The sequence below is a fragment of the Schistocerca serialis genome, chromosome 12, assembly GCF_023864345.2.
Source record: "Schistocerca serialis cubense isolate TAMUIC-IGC-003099 chromosome 12, iqSchSeri2.2, whole genome shotgun sequence".
NCBI classification, from domain to species: Eukaryota; Metazoa; Arthropoda; class Insecta; order Orthoptera; family Acrididae; genus Schistocerca; species Schistocerca serialis.
The window spans coordinates 167,339,836-167,360,754 of NC_064649.1; the positions used below are offsets into that span (position 1 = coordinate 167,339,836).

A 20,919-nucleotide genomic window follows, 5' to 3' on the forward strand; every position below is an offset into this window, starting at 1 on the left:
CGTTATGCTTCAATTCCATTGAATGACTGACTGAGTCATTCATTTGCTCATTTCATTCAGCCTGCACAATCAAATATATATTCTGCCTGTCAATTATCAGTTGTTAATCAGCTACAGCTATGAAAAGTTGTTGAAGCATAATTCCATTTATTAATTAAGTTTGTAAACTTTTTCCATAATCTTTTAATTTTATTACATTACTACTGACCAGATTTGAAGATGGAGATATTGTGCAACTGTTCATGCGGACTATTGCAATTACCGAGTTTAAAGACTGCTTATTTATTTATCTGGTGTTTTGTTAATATTAGTGTATTTATATGGAAAGTTCACATAATGACTGTAAAGGTAACAAATACTTTCCCCATAAATTATGTTTTGTTTACCTGTCTCGCAGTGGCAGTGTGTTTGCTTATTTTTGTGTCCATCGTAGGGTATCATGGCGAGGGTGCACGAGACATTTGTGATTCTCGTTCTCCTGGGCGTGACCGTGTTGGGCATGACGTACGTCATCGCTTCTTTCTTCGAGGACCAACATTCCACCATCATGGTTATGTTCAGTAAGTACTACTCGAGCACTGCAGTTACTCGGAAGCGTTCGGGAAAGAGAATCACAATTCAAAAAGTGTACTGTACAAATGCTCTTAAACATTTTAAAATATTGAAATAGATCAAAAGCACAGCAAAAGGCAAAGTTAAATTATGTCGACAGATTCGAGCAGTCTGCAGTTAACAAAAATTTTCTGTGAGAATGGTGACTTTTGCTGTGTAGGCCAAACTGAGAAAATATGAGGGGTATTCGGAAATGATTTACAGTCGTCTTACAAATACTGCTCACACTGTGGACACTTCCTCTCATAGGATGACGAACTGATTCTGGTAACTGCCAATGCTATGTGGCATTTGTGAATAGTGTATCTTGTGAAAGGAAACTTTTGTTTGTTGTTAACTGGAGAAGAGTAGAAACGACAGGTATTCATAAATATTTAACTACGGTGTGTGTCCGAGAAGTTCCTGCCCCAAAGGCTTATTACAACTGACTCGACCAGTTTGCTACTCGAAGGGAATTTGCACACGAGAATGAGAGTACTCGTCTGTCGACATCGCAGACTTCCCAGAACACCGAAGTCGAGTCTCGATCGGGTTACGGCTGATAGACGCATAACCTTCGATGAAATAGAATGGCGTACGGGCCTTTGTCACGCGACCCTGCTGCACTCCATTATTTGTGACAACTTGGATGTGGAAAAGGTGTGTGTGTGCATTGGGTTCCACTTGGGACTTGGCACAGGTCCAGAAGGAGCACAGAGTTGAAGTCTGTCATTGACAGTGGAAATGGAGAATGAAGATGCAGATTTTTTTGGAGAAACTGGTGTCTGGAGATGAATTATGGTGACACTGCCCTACACCTGAGGAAAAAACCTAGTTCATGCAATGGAAATATCTGCAGCCCAAGAAATTTCATGCTTCTCCATTTACAGATAAGCCTTTTGGGACACTTGGGGCATACTGCTGGTGGACTGGCTTCCAGAAGGGGCAGCTGTCAACAGCAGTGTGTAGTGTAACACCCTAAGACATCTTGGACACAGGACTCGGCAAAAGTGACAGAGCAAGTGGTCAGGTAGGGTGCTCCTCCGGCACGACAGTGCGTGGCCCCGCCTGGGCAGTGGCGTCATAGTGAGGCTGACGTTGCCGAGTTCCACTGTTGTGCCACACCCGCCGAATTCTGTCGCCACCTGATTATCCTTTATTTGATAACGTGAAGGAAGTGCTGTGAGGTAAGAGATTTGGCAACGGTGGAGAATTTCGGGCAGTTGTCCACGAGTGAGTGTGCAGTATCCCCAAAAAGTTGTTCCGTGATGGAGTAATGAAGTTGCCAGGAAAGTGTCAGACGTATATTGACATTGGTGGAGAGTATATTGGGAGATTCCGTATATATTGACTCACATTTGTTTACAAATAAGGTAAAAAAATCCAGCTGTTGTAAATCATTTCCGAATTCCACAGAACTCTGAGGACACTGCACAGCGTGAAGAAACTTAAATAGCTCCTCACAGTGTCCATATTAATGGAGACTTTGATCTTACATTTTAGAAACCTAAGAAAGACATAAACATTTCATTTTATTCCCCTGGGCTTTAAAATTAGTAATAAATTAAGTGTTTGTGTGCGCACACACACACACACACACACACACACACACACACACACACACCCCTCTCTCTCTCTCCAAGCGTAACTTCATCCTATTCCATTTATGGCATAATCTTCTGGAACATGCAACTAAGGTGAAAAAGTGTTCATTCTAAAAAATTTTGCTGTAAGAGTATTATATTAAAGTGATAACTGCACACTTTGAAGAAGCCCTTTCTGGGGACCTAGGTATTATTATAGTTGCATGCCAATTTGTTTACTCATTAATGTTATTGTGATCAATTTATCACTTCTGTCACCTTTGGCAATGTTTGTCGATACAAAAAACTGTTTGGAACCCACAGTATTCTGCAGGTCTCCCTATAACTGGCCCGGTAAGACTGTCTGAACATAAGAGTAAGACAGCAATGTACCATCTCTGACAATAGTATGCCTAGTAAACCACAGTGGTGTTCTAAACCATCTTTGGATTGGGAACAGCTTTACATACTTACTTACTAAAACAAGTGAATTGAACTGAGCAACTCACAGTTACAATGTATAGTAGTTACTAAGGCACGGCAATGTAAGGGAGGTGCGATTAATGTGGATTATTTCGAGGTGAGGCTGGCAGATTCTTTCACAGGCAACAATTCGAGCATTTCAAGTTTGCACCTCCACTGTCTCTCACTATGATTACCAATGAAACAGTCTAATTGATTAGTATATTAGTTCTCCTTTTAACAGTGTGATATTTACTTCTCCTTTCTTAAGGAGAAGCAAACATCATCCATTGCCGTGATAAAGAACACGGTAAAATACAATCACAGTTGAGGTCGCCATTGCTGTAGAAGACTGCAGGTCGATTTGCTTCCCAGTGTGGTTTCCGATAGGAATATTTTAGCAATTAAAGAGACTGGCTCCCTTTCCAAAAGATATATTGTAAAAAAGCTTTTACACAAATACACGTAGCTCACTCGCACCACACGTCCATCCCAAATAGTGGACAGGAAAAGACACAGTCGAAGAGTGAAAAAATTGATATTGGCTAAACGAACATTAGAAGATAGATCCATATTCATTTTTCTTCCGTGCGTCTAGTATCCACCACCCCATATACCCTGTGCTCTCCCCCCCCCCCCCCCCCCCCCCCCCCCCCCCCTTTCCCACAGTGGGGCTTTGTATCGATCCAAGTTGCCGGTGGACATCAGGCAGGACGCACAGTAGTGATCGTTAGCAACTCCTTCTACAGTGCATCTTAGCCAATAAACAACTGGTTTGGTAAAGAATTGAACTCCCGTGTTTAAAACAGTTTCAAATTTCTGAGTGCTTTACAAATAACTTAATGTGTTAAAATATTTCACTTTAAGCATGTAAGTGAGAAAAAAATGTGTAGCGGGTTTTAAATTATGTTTCAAGTTTGTTGGAAGTCACCAGGTGCTCTCACTCTCAAATACCAGATGTATATATTCCGGATATTTGCCTCGAGACATATACACAGTTTCTAACTGTGATACTTGTCCTACTGTGTTGAACCTTTCACATAAGACCAAACCTCTTAATGATTACAGTATGTCAACATTTTAAATGCGATTGTTATTTATATGAAATACTGAAAATCAAATTTTTGTTGGCCCTGCATATTGTTAGATAGGCAACCTGCAGCACGGTCAGGGTTCCGTGCCCCTAGATTGTCACTTAATAATATGGATATTTGCACTCAGGAAAGCTAATCCTGCTTATCTCTGACTGACTGCCAGTATAGAGACAGCTAATAGTGGTCTGTGTAACAGTTACACAAATGCTTTGTAACAGTGGCTCATTGGTAGAGGAGGAGGAGGAGTGTTGTTGTTGTTGTTGTTGTTGTTGTTGTTGTGCTGGAGCTGTTTTTCTCCTAACATATACTGGATGACCGATCAGTAATCGACGATACGATAGGAAAAATTATTCAAAGCAAAAAAGCCCAGTAAACATGAGACCCGAAGAGCTATTGGAAGTACTTAATCTTTCTTACTGTGAAATACATCTGATCTACTGAATAAGTGCTCATAGTTTTTAAGCTATCTGATGTTTACTAAGATTCTATTACTCTGAATGATTGTCCCTTTCATATTCCAATGAATATTGACCGTTTCTTCTGGGACACCCTGTGTGTATACAAAGTAATTTGGAAGTACTTCTCGTAATTATCAATTTCGTGAGGCTACTCATAGTTTGTAAGCAGTATCTGCCTGTTATTGTAGAACTTGTCTCTTCTGAAGATTCTCCTTAATGACAGGATTGACAGAACAACATGTCGATACGAATAAATGAACAAATAAAGTTCTGTCAGTGCTCGACTATTATTTCTTAGAATACGATACACATTTGACATTTGCAGCAAAACGATAGTATTTACGTGTGTATTTAATTACATGTAATGATCAGTTTGAAAACTGGCACACACATTCACTTTCCTCTCGTGATAAATCATAAATATAAATGTATGACAAAATTTATGATCACACAGATTTTCCAGCGTAACACTTGTCGACGGTGTTCACGGGTACCGTATGCGGCCAGAGTTCACCGTCATCTCCAGGTGAGATCACAGGTGCACAATCACGCCGGAACTGAGGTAACGTCAACTACGGTGTCTCCTTTATATCCTGTGAACTGGCTGCGGCACCTGCACGACAAGTGAAAGGGCTGCCACGTGTGAAGCAAAGAATTGCAGTGCTGCCAGTAGTAGAAACTAATAGAAGCGATGAATTGCAACTTGAGATGCAGCTAGTTGAAAACTGGACTGTTGTTGTTTTATACCTGATAAAATAGGGTGCCATATCGTGCATAGAGGAAAACCACCATCTCTATTAATTATGTCATCAGATAACCTTATTTTGATGGGTTCCCTAAGTACACAGTCCCAGTTACGGGAAGCCGGAGCAATAATTTCTCTCTTTTTTTTAAATGATGTAATCTACCCTTCATTGAGACAATGTTCAGTGACACCAGAAATTTCCAGGCTGGAGCAAACGTGTGTGACATTGATGTTCCACACATCTGTCGTGAACCGTACGAGTAGTCAGTCCCGTATAAGCCTTTCTGCAGTGACGTAGAATTTTGTATACCCAGGTTCCCTTAGTCTCGAGATACTGGAAGGGTTGTATCTCTCCTTTTTTAAATGAGGATTCTTGAAATTTCCGGAGAAATGCTCCCTGCTGAGGGTAAAAAAGCAATTGATGTACAAGTATCCATTGTTGGTTTACACGGTGGCCCAAATTGAAGATCACAAATAGTTTGATAGTAAGTATATCCATTTTTTTCTGAAAACAACCAAAAGATAATCCAGTTCTTGTGTCAAACTATCAGAATCTGAAATAGCATACGCTCTCTTTACCAGTGTATGTATATGTCGGTACGGAGGTAGCAGTCCATATGCGTAGGTTTATGGTATACACTCTGCCCTAAAGTAACATTTTCTTTTTTATGTACCAAAACATCCAGAAAAGGTAATTTGCCACCTTTTTCAGTTTCCATAAAAAATTTGATGCATCGACGAAGGCAGTTAAAATGATATAAAAGTCGAAGAGCTTCCATTCCGTGTCGCAAAATGATAAAAATGTCATCCACATTTCTTGTATGGGAGTTGTACGTACACTGGTCAAGAGAGCTTATGCTATTGCAGATTCTGATATTTTGACACAGGAACTGGATTATCTTGAGGTTATTTTCAGGCAAAATGGATATACTTACCATAAAATTGTTCATGCGTTACAATTTGGACCACTGTGTGAACTGACAATGAATGCTTGTTAATCAGTTGCTTTTTTGCCCTCTACAGGGAGTATTTCTTTGAAAATTTCGAGAATCCTCACAAAATATGATATTAAAAGTGTCCTTTTGCCCTCAGCCAAAACTAGAGCCCTTCTTGGATCTGTTAAAGATGATATGTGATTGAGGAAGCCCAGGGTATATAAAATTACCTGTCAATGTGAAGAGTCGTATATCGGACAGACTATTCGTACAGTTTACGATCGACGTATTGCCACAGCTTCTAGTTAACTCGGGTCGTATATGTAAGGAATCCGTCAAAACGAGATTTTATGATGACATTATTAATAGAGGTAAAGGTTTTCCTTTAAGCAAGATATGGTATCCTATTTTATCTGATATAAAACAACAGTTTGGTTTTCGACAAGCTGCACCTCAGTTTGTGACTCGTCACGTCTTTTAGTTTCTGCGATTCTTCGATTCTCAGAGGGCAGCCCTTTCACTTGCTGTGCATGTGCTGTGGCCTGTTCCAGGAGTGTGAAGGAACACCTCATTTGACGTTACCTCAGTTCAGGTGTGATTGTGCACTGGCAGTCTCACCTGAAGGTGGCGGCCAATCGGACCGTCGAAAATATCGTGTCTTCGGGACGAGGAAATCTGGCCGTATACTGCTGAAGAGCATCAGTGTGAAAAAACTGGTTTGTAAGAAAAGTAAGATGTGTAATGTATAATATAGAGGGTGTTCCACAATTCCTTTAGGGACTGTAGACAGAGCTTACAACATAAAGTTATGATAAGGAAGTCATCTGTGCAAATATACCATTTGGATGTAAAATAAGTTTGAAGATTGTACCACTGTTGACTCTCACTCACGTACCATTTCCATCTGACAACAGCTGCAAGAAATTGTTACACTGACAACGAGGAGAGTAGACTGTCGTGCTCCACAGACTGCGCCAGGATTTGCAGACTTTTGTGCGAAAGCACGTGCCACAGGTACACCTCGTGCAACGAATAATGCGATTGCCACACGGAGCGACTCCCGTAAACAAACGGGACGGGATTCGTCGACTTCGTGTGCGCACTGTGAAGTGGAAGGTTTGTAAGTCGCCCGATTTTCAAACTTATTTTACATCCGAACTGTAAATTTCTGGACGTGGGCTGCCCACCAAAGCTTTATCTGCTAAGTCTCCTATACAGCTCGTAGAAGCACGTAATACAGATTGTGAAAGACATTGCGTAAGCTCTGCTCTAAACTGGGAGACAAAACAAATGGGCGTTGCAGTAGAATAGTCTTGGAACTTGTAATGTCACCTTTGTACTCGGTACGTCATTTGAGAGAAACTTGTGTAAGTGACAAATGGAAGATAAAGTTACACTGTTGTGTATGGTGTCATACGTGAGGATGCAAAACATCAATCAGCAGCAAGTTGTAAGTTTTGCCAGTTACTGATGAAAGAGCTGTTTTTAATACAGTCCCCTGATTCGGGCATTATAAAATCTAATTTCAGAATGCGAAAGAGTGAGCATAATAATGGTATGATCTTTGATTGCAGTGTTTTGTCAGCATATGTGTGTTCTAATAACAGTTTGTAAGGATATATTTTCCTCATTTTTTTGCAGATTTAGGAAGCTACTACCTGCCATTCCTGTATTCGTGTATATCATTCATCGGAGCACTGATCCTGCTGTGTAAGTATAAGAACATAATATAGTGCTGGAGTAGCCACTTTGCCTGCTGACCAGTTGGGTCAATCGTTCATTTGGTTACACTCTTATCTTCAGTATCCACCCAGACAGGAAATTTGCAAATGAGAGCAGTGTCTGTCGAATAGTGTTCACGTCCGGCAGATCTGTTCAAATTATCGAGGGACTGCTAGAGTGCCTTCTTTCGAAAGCAAAATTTGGAAAGTTCGTTGCAGATTAAAAGTGGTGACAAACTGGGACTCAAAACAGGGACCTTTGGTTTTTGCAGGTAAATGCTCTGTCGATTAAACTGTACGGGTTTGTGTGTGGAGAAGTCGATCGGTGGTAGCACTTGCCTGCGAAATGAAAAGGTTCCGGGTTTGAGTTCCAGTCGGGCATAGCATTTTCATCTACCGGTAAGTTTCATATCGACACATATTCTGCTACAGAGTGAATATTTATTCTGCAGTGTGGTATTGACAATAATTTTCAAATAATTGATTTTTAGTTTTCGTATTGCAGACCACCACATTCGTTAAAGCTATAGATGAAACCAAAGACGTGAATACAGTAAGCAGATTCAGAAGATGGGCTCACCTCATTCCCAAAAAGGACCTGCTCTGCACTGAAGGCCAGAAAAATGTCGCTCAGTTTCATTTCGGATTGACGAGGGCCCCCTACTCTTCGACTGACTAGCGAGGGGTCGAACGGTCGACTCCGAGCGGTATTGTGAGAAAGTGCTCGAGCTCAGACGGGCCATTGAGAGCGAGCTTTCAGGTGGGACAGTGCTTCTCTACAACAGTGCTGTGTCAAGTCTGGTCAGGAGAACCCTTGAACTACTGAAGAAATATCAGTGGGAGGTTGTGGAACATTGTCCTTACAGCCCTGATATCTCACCCTGTGCCCCACGTATCTTCGACCCCGTAACACCGTCTTTGAAAAGTCAGAGGGTCACCTGTCACAAGGGAGTACGGGATCTGGCACCGACCGAGGAGTTTCTACGCTGAAGCTGCCCACTCCCTCCGTACATTTTGCGATCGGAGTATCGAAGTCAATTGCGTTTATGTATAGCTGTACTCTTCCGTGTGAATTGTAATGATAATATTGTTATTAAAATTTCTTTACGTATTATTAAAATCGCCTTTTCTTTTGGGCACATCTGTACTCGGATGCAAAGGAATTTGACAAGTTCTCAACTAATGTGAAACAAGAAATATGGGATCATTAGCAAATAAATAGCAAATTTGAAAGTCACACAGTTCACATTCATACACAAGAAGGGAAACGGAAGTAATATCCTGTAAATCTGCAGGCTTTCCTGGCCGTTGACACTGAAAGCAAAATATTCTAGATACTCAGTCGGCAACATATTCCTCTTAAGTTTCTTCAATTCCAGCAGAGGCATCACAACATTGTACTTAAAAAAAACACACTCAAATGGCACGAATCACACTTATTGGTGACCAGTTTCAGTCTGAAGGAGCACCATCGTCAGACTGCACTCCAAAGTTGATGTGTGGAGACAGATTGATGGAGCAGGACCTGCAGTAACATACAGATGCTGTCAATTATTCAGTACTTGACAGCACTTGGAAACTTCTGCAGTTCCGTTCCATAGATCCACCTCCACACATCACGGATATGATGTGTAAGTTGAGGTGGCAATCACTGAAATGAAGCCATATTTCGTTGCAGCGAGTTCTCTTCACGAGATTTCAGTTGCTAACTTTCTCCTCCAAATTCGAGAGCTCTCAGGTTTTCAAATCTTGACCGATGCAGTCTTTCATTCTCCCCTTGTAACATCCCACCGGTTAGTAAGTAGTTAAAAAATGGTTTAAATACCTGCGAATATCTTGCCTTCGGTGTCCCTCGACGACTGCATACGTCAGCTAAAATATGCTTGTTCAGTAAATACAGGATATCATTATGGATTTCACTACAATGATGTAGGTCACAACTGAAGTAAAGTAAGTACGTAGATTTATTCACTTCAAAATCCGTATCTTATGAGCTCACGACCAATCTTCGGTGTAACGAGCCTCATTCTTAACTGATGAGAGAACGTACTACACTGGTGATTTTAAATAGTCCAGATGCAGTAATTTGATAGAAATGCATGTATGAGGACTGTGGCATTGTTCAACACTAATACTCAACAAAGTACAAATATAAAGTCACATATCATTCTGCCTTTTGCAATATTAAATCAAACTGTTTAACACTCTGAAATAACCTGTCACTGCACTGTTCTAATATGCTGTTTTAGACAATGTCCAATACACGAGTTGCTTTATTGTAAATCCAAAACTGAATCGTGCACCGAGAACTTATCTCAACTGTACGCACAGATCTGTCCTCTAGTGGGTGCAACACTCATCTGCTAACAATACTCGAGGCCGAGTATTTATACTCTTCCTACAATGTACTACTGGTTATAATAAAGCAAAACATAACTTATAATATTGTCACGTTGAAGAAGGTTAGACGAATGATGAACACTAACTTCATTTAACGAAGGTTTATTCAGCACTCGTACATACGAGAGCGCGGAGCGAACTGCCTCCGGACGGAACACATACGGTATATATACAGTTGCAGATCATTCCAGTACAATGATTCTTGATATTTGTGGATACCTCTAGAATGTTCTCGAACCAAATAAAGAAATTAAAATTGTACAGTTCAGGTAAGTTTTGAACCACTACACCACGGTGCTACTCAGCTTCTTCTGCGACATTGCTCCCTCCTTAAGTGAACAGCGTCTCCTAGTCCAGAAATGAGTCATCAGTCCTGTATACTCCGACTCCCGATGACTGATGCTCACCCTGGCCGTGATCTCCTTAGAACTTGTTTTGCCGCTACGCCCTTCGTCACCTTGCCGCTCGTTGCCTGTCGCTGGAGCTTGGAATTTACCCTGGGTTGCAGGATCCTCGTAGGGCTTCATTCGAAGGACGTGGACCGTATCTCTGATCTTTCGTCGTCTCGTGTCGGGGTCAAAATCTTCAACTTCGTAAGTAACATCGGATAACTGTCTTACAATCTTACAAGGTCCAAAGTAGCACCTGAGGAGCTTCTTGGAGAGACCAACCTTCTGAACAGGAGTGAAGATCCAGAAGAGGTCACCAGGCTGGTAGACAATGGGGCAGTGGCTTGCATAATGAGCGCAGCGTGCGGAGTCGAGCTAACTGCTGAGCTTCCTCAGCTCTGGTTAACACCTGGCTGATGTAGTCGTCGTCCACGTCATTGGGATGTAACGGAAACACAGTGTCCATCATCATAGTCGCTTCACGCCCGTGCACCAGGAAAAATGGTGTAAATCCTGTGGTGTCTTGCTTGCCGGTGTTGTAGGTAAACGTCACAAAAGATAGCACCTCATCCCAGTTGCTCTGCTCAACATTGACAAACATTGACAGCATGTCAGTTATTAAGGCGTTCAGTAAGCCCGTTAGTTTGCGGATGGTATGCAGTCATCATGTGATGAGTACTGTAGCACTCACAGTTTCTCTCTGTCACAAGATTCGATTGAAAACTTTCCCTCGATCTGTATTTAATGACCTTTGGGCACCGTGTTTTAATACAATGTCTTCCACGATGAATTTGGCTATCTCGGATGCTTCGGCTGTTTTCACGGGTTTTGTAATGGCAGAGTGTGTCAGATAATTGGTGCAAACCATGTATTGCCACTAGCAGACATTGGAAATTGCCCGAGGAGGTCAATCCCAACACGTTGGAAAGGCGTTTCGGCTGGTGGAATTGGTATGAGTCGGCCAGGTGGTTTCTGAGGAACTGCCTTTCTCCTCTGGCACTCTTGACAGTGCAACACATAGTGACAGACACTCCTAAATAAACCTGGCCAGGAAAATCTCTTGCAGATCCTATTGTATGTCTTAATAAATCCTAAATGTTTGGCCTTGGGTGTGTCATGGAATTTCTGTAGAACATCTAAGTGCATGTGTTTAGGAATCACTGGTAGCCACCTCTTTCCAAACACATCAAAGTTTTTCTTGCAAAGTAATCCATTAACTACCTTAAATTGTCCTTTCACATCCTCTGACCAATTTAAGACAAGCATAATTTCATATCTTGGCATCCTCCTTCTGGTCAGCAGAAAGATCCTGGAGTGCAGTGAGACAGTCACTATCTTCATCAAAGTATTGATGGTCTTGCACAGGGTTTCTTGAGAGACAGTCGGCATCTTGGTGTTTCTTCCACTTTTGTACACTATGGTAATGTCATACTCTTGAAGACATAGTGCCCACCTGGCTAGTTGTCCTGTTGGATCCTTAAGACCTGTCAACCAACAAAGTGAATGATGGTCTGTAGCAACTGTGAATGGCCTTCCACAGAGATACTGTCCAAATTTGCACATGGCCCAGACCACAGCAAGACATTCTCTTTCTGTAGTTGAGTAGTTTCTCTTGGCTTTTGTAAGCGGCCTAGAATCAGCCATCCAAAATTTGCACCAGAACAGCACCAATCCCATATCCACTGGCATCTGTGTGTAGTTCTGTAGGTGCTCTCTCATCATACAGACCAAGTACAGGGTCAGTCGTCAGAGCTTTTTGCAGCACATCGGAAGAATCCTGTTGAGCTCCACCCCCAGATAAATTTAACATTGACTTTTAACAACTCTTGGAGTGGCCTAGCTTTGATACAAAAAGTCTTTGATAAAACAATGGTAATAAGAACATAATCTGAGGAATCTTCTCACATCTTCAATACTTTTAGGAATAGGAAATTCTGTTATAGATCTCACTTTTTCTGGGTCTGGCCACACACCTTTGTTTGACACACAGTGTCCAAGTATTTTGATTTCTTTTGCTCCAAAGAGACACTTTCTTGGATTAAGTTTCAGTCCACCTCGGAGATAATTAAGAACGGCCCTCAGTTTTTTTTGTGTGTTCATCAAATGTCTCTGAGAACACTATAATGTCATCTAAATAACAAAGACACATTGTCCACTTCAGGTGATGTAGAAGATAATCCATCATCCGTTCAAAAGTTGCTTGTGCATTACACAAACCAAACGGCATTACCTTAAACTTGTACAGGCCCTCAGGGTTGATGAATGCAGTTTTTCACGATCAGCCTCATCTACTTAGCTTTACCAGTATCCTGAGTACATGCCCATGGTTGAGAAAAACTTGGCCTCCTTCAGACAATCTAGTGTATCGTCAGTTCGTGGAAGAGAGTAAACATCCTTTTTAGTTATCTTATTAAGCTTCCTGTAATCAACACAAAAGCGCCAACTGCCATCCTTTCCTGACGAGAACCACTGGTGACGACCGTGGGCTCTGCTAAGGCTGAATGATCTCATTCATCATCATTTTCTCTACCTCATCACGAATTATTCGATGTTCAGTTGCCAACACACGGTAATCTCTCAGGCTTATTGGTTAATGGTCTCCAGTGATAATCCGGTGCTTCACCATCGATTTCTCTAATTTGCTCTTCACCTGTGGATTGAAGCATTCAGAGAACTCTTGAAGAATGGCAAGTAGCTTCTTAGTGAGATCTGGTGATAGTCAAGCTAGAAGATCTCGTCTCATAGTGGTAGCACTAATTTTGCCCACAGACTCAGCACGGGAAGCTTCTACGATGCTCAGCTGTTCTGCAATCGATGGCTCGGTGTTCGCTACACACGTGCGTCTCGGAAGGATCTACGGTTCTCGGCGACAGTTAACAATCCACGATTCACCGAATCCATTCTTAAACGAGACAACGGAGGCTGGGATGACCAAGTTATTCTTCAGTTCTTTTTAGCACTGACCGCAGGAATGATCACTTCATCGAGCACACGTAGTCTCCACACACTCTGATGCGCATCTTCTCGTCCACAGTATCTCATCTCGTCTAGCACAGTCTTCGAGCAACAGCAACCTAGAATTGCTTGAGAAACTTTCAAAAAGTCCCATCCGAGAATGATGTCATGACTACAGTCTTGTATGACTAAGAATTCTAAGGGCTGTGTATGGCCACTTATACCCACACGAATGGTACATCTTCCTGTAGGTTTTACATATTTCCCATTAGCCACTTTCAGCAGAGATGTTTTGCTATCGACGAATGTGGTTTTCTGCAACTGGCGACGGTACTTCTACAAAATGACGGAATCTGATGCTCCAGAGTGCGCAAGAGCACGGGCCAGTCAGCCATCCGTGAGGATATCGACGTAGTTTCCTATCATTTTTGTAGTGATCGGCGGCGGAGGATTTTTCTCTTCGGCAGCCTCACCTCCGAGGAAGGTCGTGCCCTTTAGTTTACCAGGGGGCTAGGTGATCGACTGGAGCTTCTAAACGGTGATGGAGACATTGATCGGCGTGTTAGGGAGCATCTTCTCCAGCAGCTAGCTTGTGGCGATGGTGACCTAAGTCGTCCTGCGCCCACATCTTCTCGTTTGTCGTCATCGTCCCAGAGTTGGTATCTGCTAAGATCGGTCTGCTGTCTTCTGGCGTGGGCGTCATCGAATATCCGCCGGCTTTCTCGACAGTAGCGCACCACGTGTCCCGGTCGTCCGCAGTGGAAACGTACCGGTTGGTTATCGTGGGTCTCCGGAAGTCACTGTTCCTCGGTGCCCGAACAGGTTCCTCGTGCGGCATTGTAAGAACGTAACTCCACCTGGGTCTCATCTTTTTCACCATTTTAAAGGGAAGTGAAGGACGAGAGATTGCTTTCGATGTCTGTTCCACTTTCTCCCTTATGACCTCTTGAAGCATCTCGGTTTTTTGCTCGCTGTGCAATCCGAGTACCTTCTGAAGTTCCTCTCTGACGAATAACACTTGTGAAATCAGTTCTTCCTCCATCACAGACATCGATAAGACCTTTGGAAGTCGTTCAAACTTCATTCGTGTTTTTTTTGATGCGTTGTCTTGATATACTGGCACCATTTTATGAAGTCGTCTGCTGTCGAAACCACCTTCGGGAGTAGGGCTTTGTACGAGTCCTCGGTAACACCCTTCATGAGATGTGCGACCTTATCCTAATCCTCAATTCTAGGATCCACTATTTTACACAGCTCTGAGACGACTTGAATGTAGGATGCTGTAGTTTCTCCTGGACGCTGTGCCCTGCACTTTAATTTCTCTTCGACCTTGCACTTCTGTCGTCGTGTGTCGCCGAAATACTCGTGCAGTTCTGCCTGCAATATTTCCCAATTGGTGAACTTCTCCTCATTGTTCTCGTGCCGTTGCTTGACAGTGCCCTCCAAGTAGAAAAATACGTTAATCAAACACAAATTTGGCTATACGCAATACCTTCAGCCACTTGTTTAGATCTTGGCCATTGTCACCAGAGAACCTGGAAGGATGTGTCGTGTGGTGGCACACAGTTACTGTCATCGTAACATCCTCTTCTTCTTCTTCTTCTTCTTCTGTCTCCAATAGATTGCGAGCTGTCAAACATGGCTCCAACTCGGGTTTCTCGCCACGTAAATGGCAGCTCTGTCGTGGCCTGATGGGAGACACTGTGTCATCAATAAAGTGCACTATCACAAGTTCCAATACCCAGCATCTCCACCAGAATGATGTCACATTGAAGAAGGTGTGATTAAATGAATGACGAACACTTAACTTTACTTAACGAAGGTTTATTCAGCACTTTCACATACAAAAGCGCGGAGCAAACTGCCTCCAGCCAGAACACATACGGTATGTATACAGCTACCGAACATTTCACTACAATGATTCTTGATATTTGTGGATACTTCTAGAATGTCCTCAAACCGAATATTGAAATTAAAATCATACAGTTTAGGTGAGTTTTGAACTCGTGACCCTCCACGCAGCAGTCTAGTACCATAACCGCTACACCACAGTGACGGTGCTACTCAGCTTCTTCTGCGACAATATGAAATAGTTTAACAACATTATCAAACACTATAATATTCCCTACTTTCCTAGAACAAGTTTCTGATTTTCTAAACACACAAAAATCAGATTAATATTGAAATTGCAGAAATAAGCATTTTAACAATGCTAAATAATCAATTATCTGTATTTTGTTAATTAGGCTTGAGATTTAATTCCTACCATTTACAGATGATGAAAACAAAATATATTATTCTTTTATAGAAAAATTTTCTATATATTAATTTCCTGAATCTGATTTTGATTGTTTGTGGTACAATTGTATTGTAACTACTATTTTCTTCTTCTAAAAGCTTTTTTCCTATTATCGAAAAGTAATTGAATTTAATTATAGCTGGAGATATAACAGTATTGATCTAGTAATACGAGGGTTGTTTTCTAAGTAAGGGCCGTTTTTATTTTTAAAAAAAGATAAAAATACTTTTGTAAAAAAACTTTTATTTTCTGATTCTACACACTTTTACCTATTTTTCTACTTAGTTGCCTTGTTTATTTAAGCACTTGTCATACCGTACAACAAAGTTTTTAATTCCCTCTTCAAAGAATTCGGCCACCTGCTCCGACAGCCAAGAGTTCACGGCCGCGTTCACTTCGTCGTCGTCATTGAAGCGCTGCCCGCCAATATGGTGTTTCGGGTACCGGAAAAGGTGAAAATCGCTAGGAGCGAGGTCGGGGCTGTATGGTGCGTGGTCCAAAACTTCCCAGCCAAAAGAATAAATCAAATCCCGAGTCTTTTGAGAGCTGTGAGGCCTAGCATTATCGTGCAGGAGCAAAACTCCCTTTGTCAGCAATCCACGCCGTTTGTTTTGAATTGCTCTGCGGAGCTTCTTTAGAGTTGCACAGTAGGCATCTGAGTTGATTGTCATTCCTCGTGGCATAAAGTCCACTAGCAAAACACCGCGCCGGTCCCAGAACACAGTTGCCATAATCTTGCGCTTTGACAGCGTCTGTTTGGCCTTGACCTTGACGGGTGAGGTTGTGTGTCGCCATTCCATCGATTGTCGCTTGCTGTCGGGAATGATATGGGATACCCGTGTTTCATCTCCAGTGACACTTTGACTCAACATGTCATCCCCTTCTTCCTCGTAACGAATCAGAAAGTCCAATGAAGTGGCAAATCTCTTCCCTTTGTGGTCCTCTGTGAGGAGTCTAGGTACCCACCGAGAACACAGTTTCTTAAAGTTTAGGTTTTCAGACACAATTTTGTACCAAACCGATCTTGAAACTTGTGGAAATTCCAAAGAAAGAGTGGAAATTGTGGATCTTCTGTCATCACGAATCTTTGTTTCGACTGCAGCCACCAAATCATCAGTGATCACGGAGGGCCGGCCTGAGCATTCTTCGTCACGGACGTTTTGACGGCCATTTTTAAACTCTCTAACCCATTGACGCACTTTACCTTCACTCATTGCATTCGAGCCATAAACTTCTATTAACTGACGATGAATTTCTGCAGCTGATAGGCTTCTCGCGGTCAAAAAACGTATCACTGACCGTATCTCACACACGGCGGACAATTTAATAATCGTAAACATTATATAGTAGCACAGTGATGCGTACATCTCAGCTACAGAGCTGCAACTTGCATCAGTGTGAACGGGAAGGATGCCGGCAAGTGGCGCGGTGGCTTGTTGCGGCGTCCGCGTGAACTACGGGACTATACGCGCGAACGGTCCTTACTTAAAAAACAACCCTTGTACATAATGCAGGGGTGGTAATCATCAGACTGGAATGTCCCCCCTGCGGGTCCGGGGATAAGAATAGGCCCGCGGTATTCCTGCCTGTCGTAAGAGGCGAGTAAAAGGAGTCTCAAATGTTTTGGCCTTAATGTGATGGTCCCCCTTGGGGTTTGACCTCCATTTTTCAAAATTCTACAGAAGTACGAGCCTTTTGGGGAAGGACACCTTACATGGTGTACCACTGGTCCTAAGTGCACTAAGACCTTGGCACTCAGCATTGCACCGGCGTTGTCACCATACCCATTATTCCTCAAATTGGGCCTAAACGCCTGATGGGTTGTCCATGTTACGCCCATAGTGCCTCTCCATCTGCACCAGCGATCATGATGGACTTTCCATGGCACCAGAAATCCAGCACGGTAGCCAGCCCGTTGTGGTGGGGTCGTCATATACCCTCTAGGTTGTAGCCCCCTGACAACACAGGGATCGTACTGCCGATACCTGAGCTGCACCCTCCCCACGTTGGCCAAGGAGTAGATGCCCGTCTCCTTGGGGCATCAGGACTCCCGGCAATGGTCATCCTGCCAGGTGGCCCTTGCTGCGGCTGGGTGGCGCCCGTGGGGAGAGCCCCTGGTCGGAGTGGGTGGTATCGGGGCGGACGTTTCGCACATGAAACGTCAACACGTATCAGGTCGCTCTGCGGCCGAGTCTTCCAAAAGAAAAGGTACCGTTTCTAGTTCTGGTTCTCCTGCCCTTTCCCCCTTGGCCACTCCATGGGAGGAGGGACAGGCCCGCCGGCTTGGGGCGAAGTACTTCCCCCGCTATTTGGTCTGTTCTCGAACAGATGGGGGGACGTTCGCCACCTCCAAGCCCATGTTCTTTGTTCAACACATTGAGGACGTCTTCGGGGAAATCGAGGCTCTCAGCAAGATGCGATCTGGGTCCGTTCTTATCAAGACCACCTCTGCCACACAATCGGCGGCACTCCAGGCATGCGACCGCCTAGGGGACATCCCAGTCTCCATTGTCCCACATCTGGCACTAAATAGGACGCAGGGGGTCATTTTTCATCGTGACCTCCTGCTACAATCTGATGAGGAGCTCAGGGCCAACCTGGAGCGCCGCGGCGTGCATTTCGTCCGGCGAGTCCAGCGCGGCCCCAAAGACCGTCGCATCGACACCGGGGCCTTTATCCTCGCCTTCGAGGGGGACGTTCTCCCGGAGAAGGTAAAGGTGATGTGCTACCGGTGCGACGTGCGACCTTACGTCCCGCCTCCTATGCGCTGTTTTAGGTGTTTGCGTTTTGGGCACATGTCGTCCCGGTGTGAGGCTGAGCCCCTTTGTGGCGACTGTGGACGTCCTCTTCGTGAGGAACATACTTGCACCCCACCACCTCGGTGCCCTAATTGTCCTGGCGTCCACTCGCCTAGGTCCCCAGACTGCCCCGCCTATCAGAAGGAGAAAAAGTTACAAGAAATCAAAACTTTGGATCGGCTCTCTTATTCTGAGGCCAGGAAGAAGTATGACCGCCTTCATCCCGTGTCACTGGCCACTTCGTTTGCCTCTGTTGTGTCCACTCCTTCCGCTGTATCCTCACCTTTATCCTGTCCCCCCTCCGCCTCCTCTGCCCGTCAGGGGGCTCTGCCTCCGCCTCCCAAATCCCTCCCTTCCAACTCCTCCTCCCCCGCGGCCCCCACCCCCCCTGCCCCAGGGGCCACCCTTCCTCCTCCTCCTCCCCCCACGCCACCTGAGAAGCGATCCTCTTCTCAGGCGTCCATCGGGGAAACGTTCCGGACCCCAGCTTCCGAGGTCCGGCGTTCCAAAACGGACCCCGCGCGTGAGGACCTTCTTCGGGTCCAGCCCACCATCCCTGTGCCTCCTCGGCCTTCCAAGAAGGCCTCCAAGAAGAAATCTCTATCCCCTCTCCACCCCGGCGCGTTTCATCTGACGCTTCATCCGTGAGTCGCTGCTCCCGGCCGTCCTCAGTTTCGCCGGGACGCTCTGCTGCCAGGCATTCCGCCGGCCTTTTGTCGGCAAATGATGCGGCCCCTCCTACACAATCAGGGACAGCGGCCGCAGCTGGCGACGAGTCGATGGAACCGGATCCGCCTGCCGTCAGTTGTAGCGTTGTTGCCTCGCAACCTGGCCCTCAGCGGCCATCGAGGTGACCAGCTCTTCCCCGTCTCGTTCCCCCAACTTTTTGACTAGCGATGGCGTTGTTTCATTGGAACATAAGAGGTATTCGATCTAATCGGGAGGAATTACAACTGCTCCTCCGCCTGCACTGTCCGCTCGTCCTTGGTCTCCAGGAAACCAAGTTGCGCCCGACTGACCGTATTGCCTTTTCCCACTATACCTCGGAGCGGTATGACCTCGCCCCTGTGGACGGTATCCCAGCTCATGGTGGGGTCATGTTGCTCGTTCGGGACGATGTCTATTACCATCCCATCCCATTGACCACCCCACTCCAAGCAATAGCTATCCGCATTACTCTTTCTGCTTTTACTTTTTCAGTTTGTACCGTCTACACTCCACCGTCATCTGCTGTTAGTCGGGCAGACATGATGCACCTGATCGATCAGCTTCCCCCGCCGTTCTTATTGTTTGGCGACTTCAATGCCCATCATCCCCTTTGGGGCTCTCCTGCATCCTGTCAAAGAGGCTCACTCTTGGCGGATGTCTTCAACCATCTCAATCTTGTCTGCCTCAATACCGGCGCCCCGACTTTCCTCTCGGACTCTACTCATACCTACTCCCACTTGGACCTCTCGATCTGTTCTACCACTCTTGCCCGTCGGTTCGAGTGGTATGTCCTTTCTGACACCTATTCGAGCGACCACTTCCCCTGTGTCGTTCGTCTCCTGCACCACACCCCATCCCCACGTCCTTCGCGCTGGAACATACTGAAAGCTGACTGGGGACTTTACTCCTCCCTGGCGACCTTTCCGGACCGCGATTTTTCCAGTTGCGACAGTCAGGTCGAATACCTCACGGCTGTTATTATCAATGCTGCCGAACGTTCCATACCTCGTACTACTTCTTCTTCATGTCGCGTTTCCGTCCCCTGGTGGAACGAGGCTTGTAGGGACGCTATCCGTGCTCGACGACGTGCTTTACGCACCTTTCGCCGCCATCCTACGTTGGCGAATTGTATTGAATACAAACGACTCCGAGCGCAATGCCGTAGAGTCATCAAAGACAGCAAAAAAGCTTGCTGGGCCTCTTTCACGAGCTCCTTTACCAGTTTTACTCCCTCTTCCGTTGTTTGGGGTAGCCTGCGCCGGCTGTCGGGCATTAAGGCCCACTCCTCAGTACCTGGCCTGACCTCAGGTAATGAGGTCCTTGTTGATCCTGTGGCTGTCTCCAACGCCTTTGGCCGCTTTTTCGCGGAGGTTTCAAGCTCCGCCCATTACCATCCTGCCTTCCTTCCCAGGAAAGAGGCAGACGAGGCTCGGCGACCTTCCTTCCACTCGCTGAATCTGGAGACTTACAATGCCCCCTTTACTATGCGGGAACTCGAACGTGCGCTTGCACTGTCCCGGTCCTCTGCTCCGGGGCCAGATGCCATTCACGTTCAGATGCTGGCACACCTTTCTCCGGCGGGCAAAAGCTTCCTTCTTCGTACCTACAATCGCGTCTGGACCGAAGGTCAGGTCCCCATGCGTTGGCGTGACGCCGTTGTTGTTCCTATACCCAAACCCGGGAAGGATAGACACCTTCCTTCTAGTTACCGCCCCATTTCTCTTACAAGCTGTGTCTGTAAGGTGATGGAGCGCATGGTTAATGCTCGGTTAGTTTGGATT

The 20,919-nt window shown here is 44.9% G+C and overlaps 1 protein-coding gene across 2 annotated transcripts in view; it reads left to right on the forward strand.

The window, feature by feature from the left end:
* Positions 1–20,919, forward strand: part of LOC126428260 (protein Lilipod) — a 364,122-nt gene that overhangs the window by 272,909 nt on the left and 70,294 nt on the right. For both annotated transcript variants that reach the window (XM_050090172.1, XM_050090173.1), the window contains exons 5-6: positions 434–560; positions 7,510–7,578. In XM_050090172.1, coding sequence (XP_049946129.1) covers positions 434–560; positions 7,510–7,578 — 196 coding nt within the window. The remainder of the gene's footprint in view (positions 1–433; positions 561–7,509; positions 7,579–20,919) is intronic.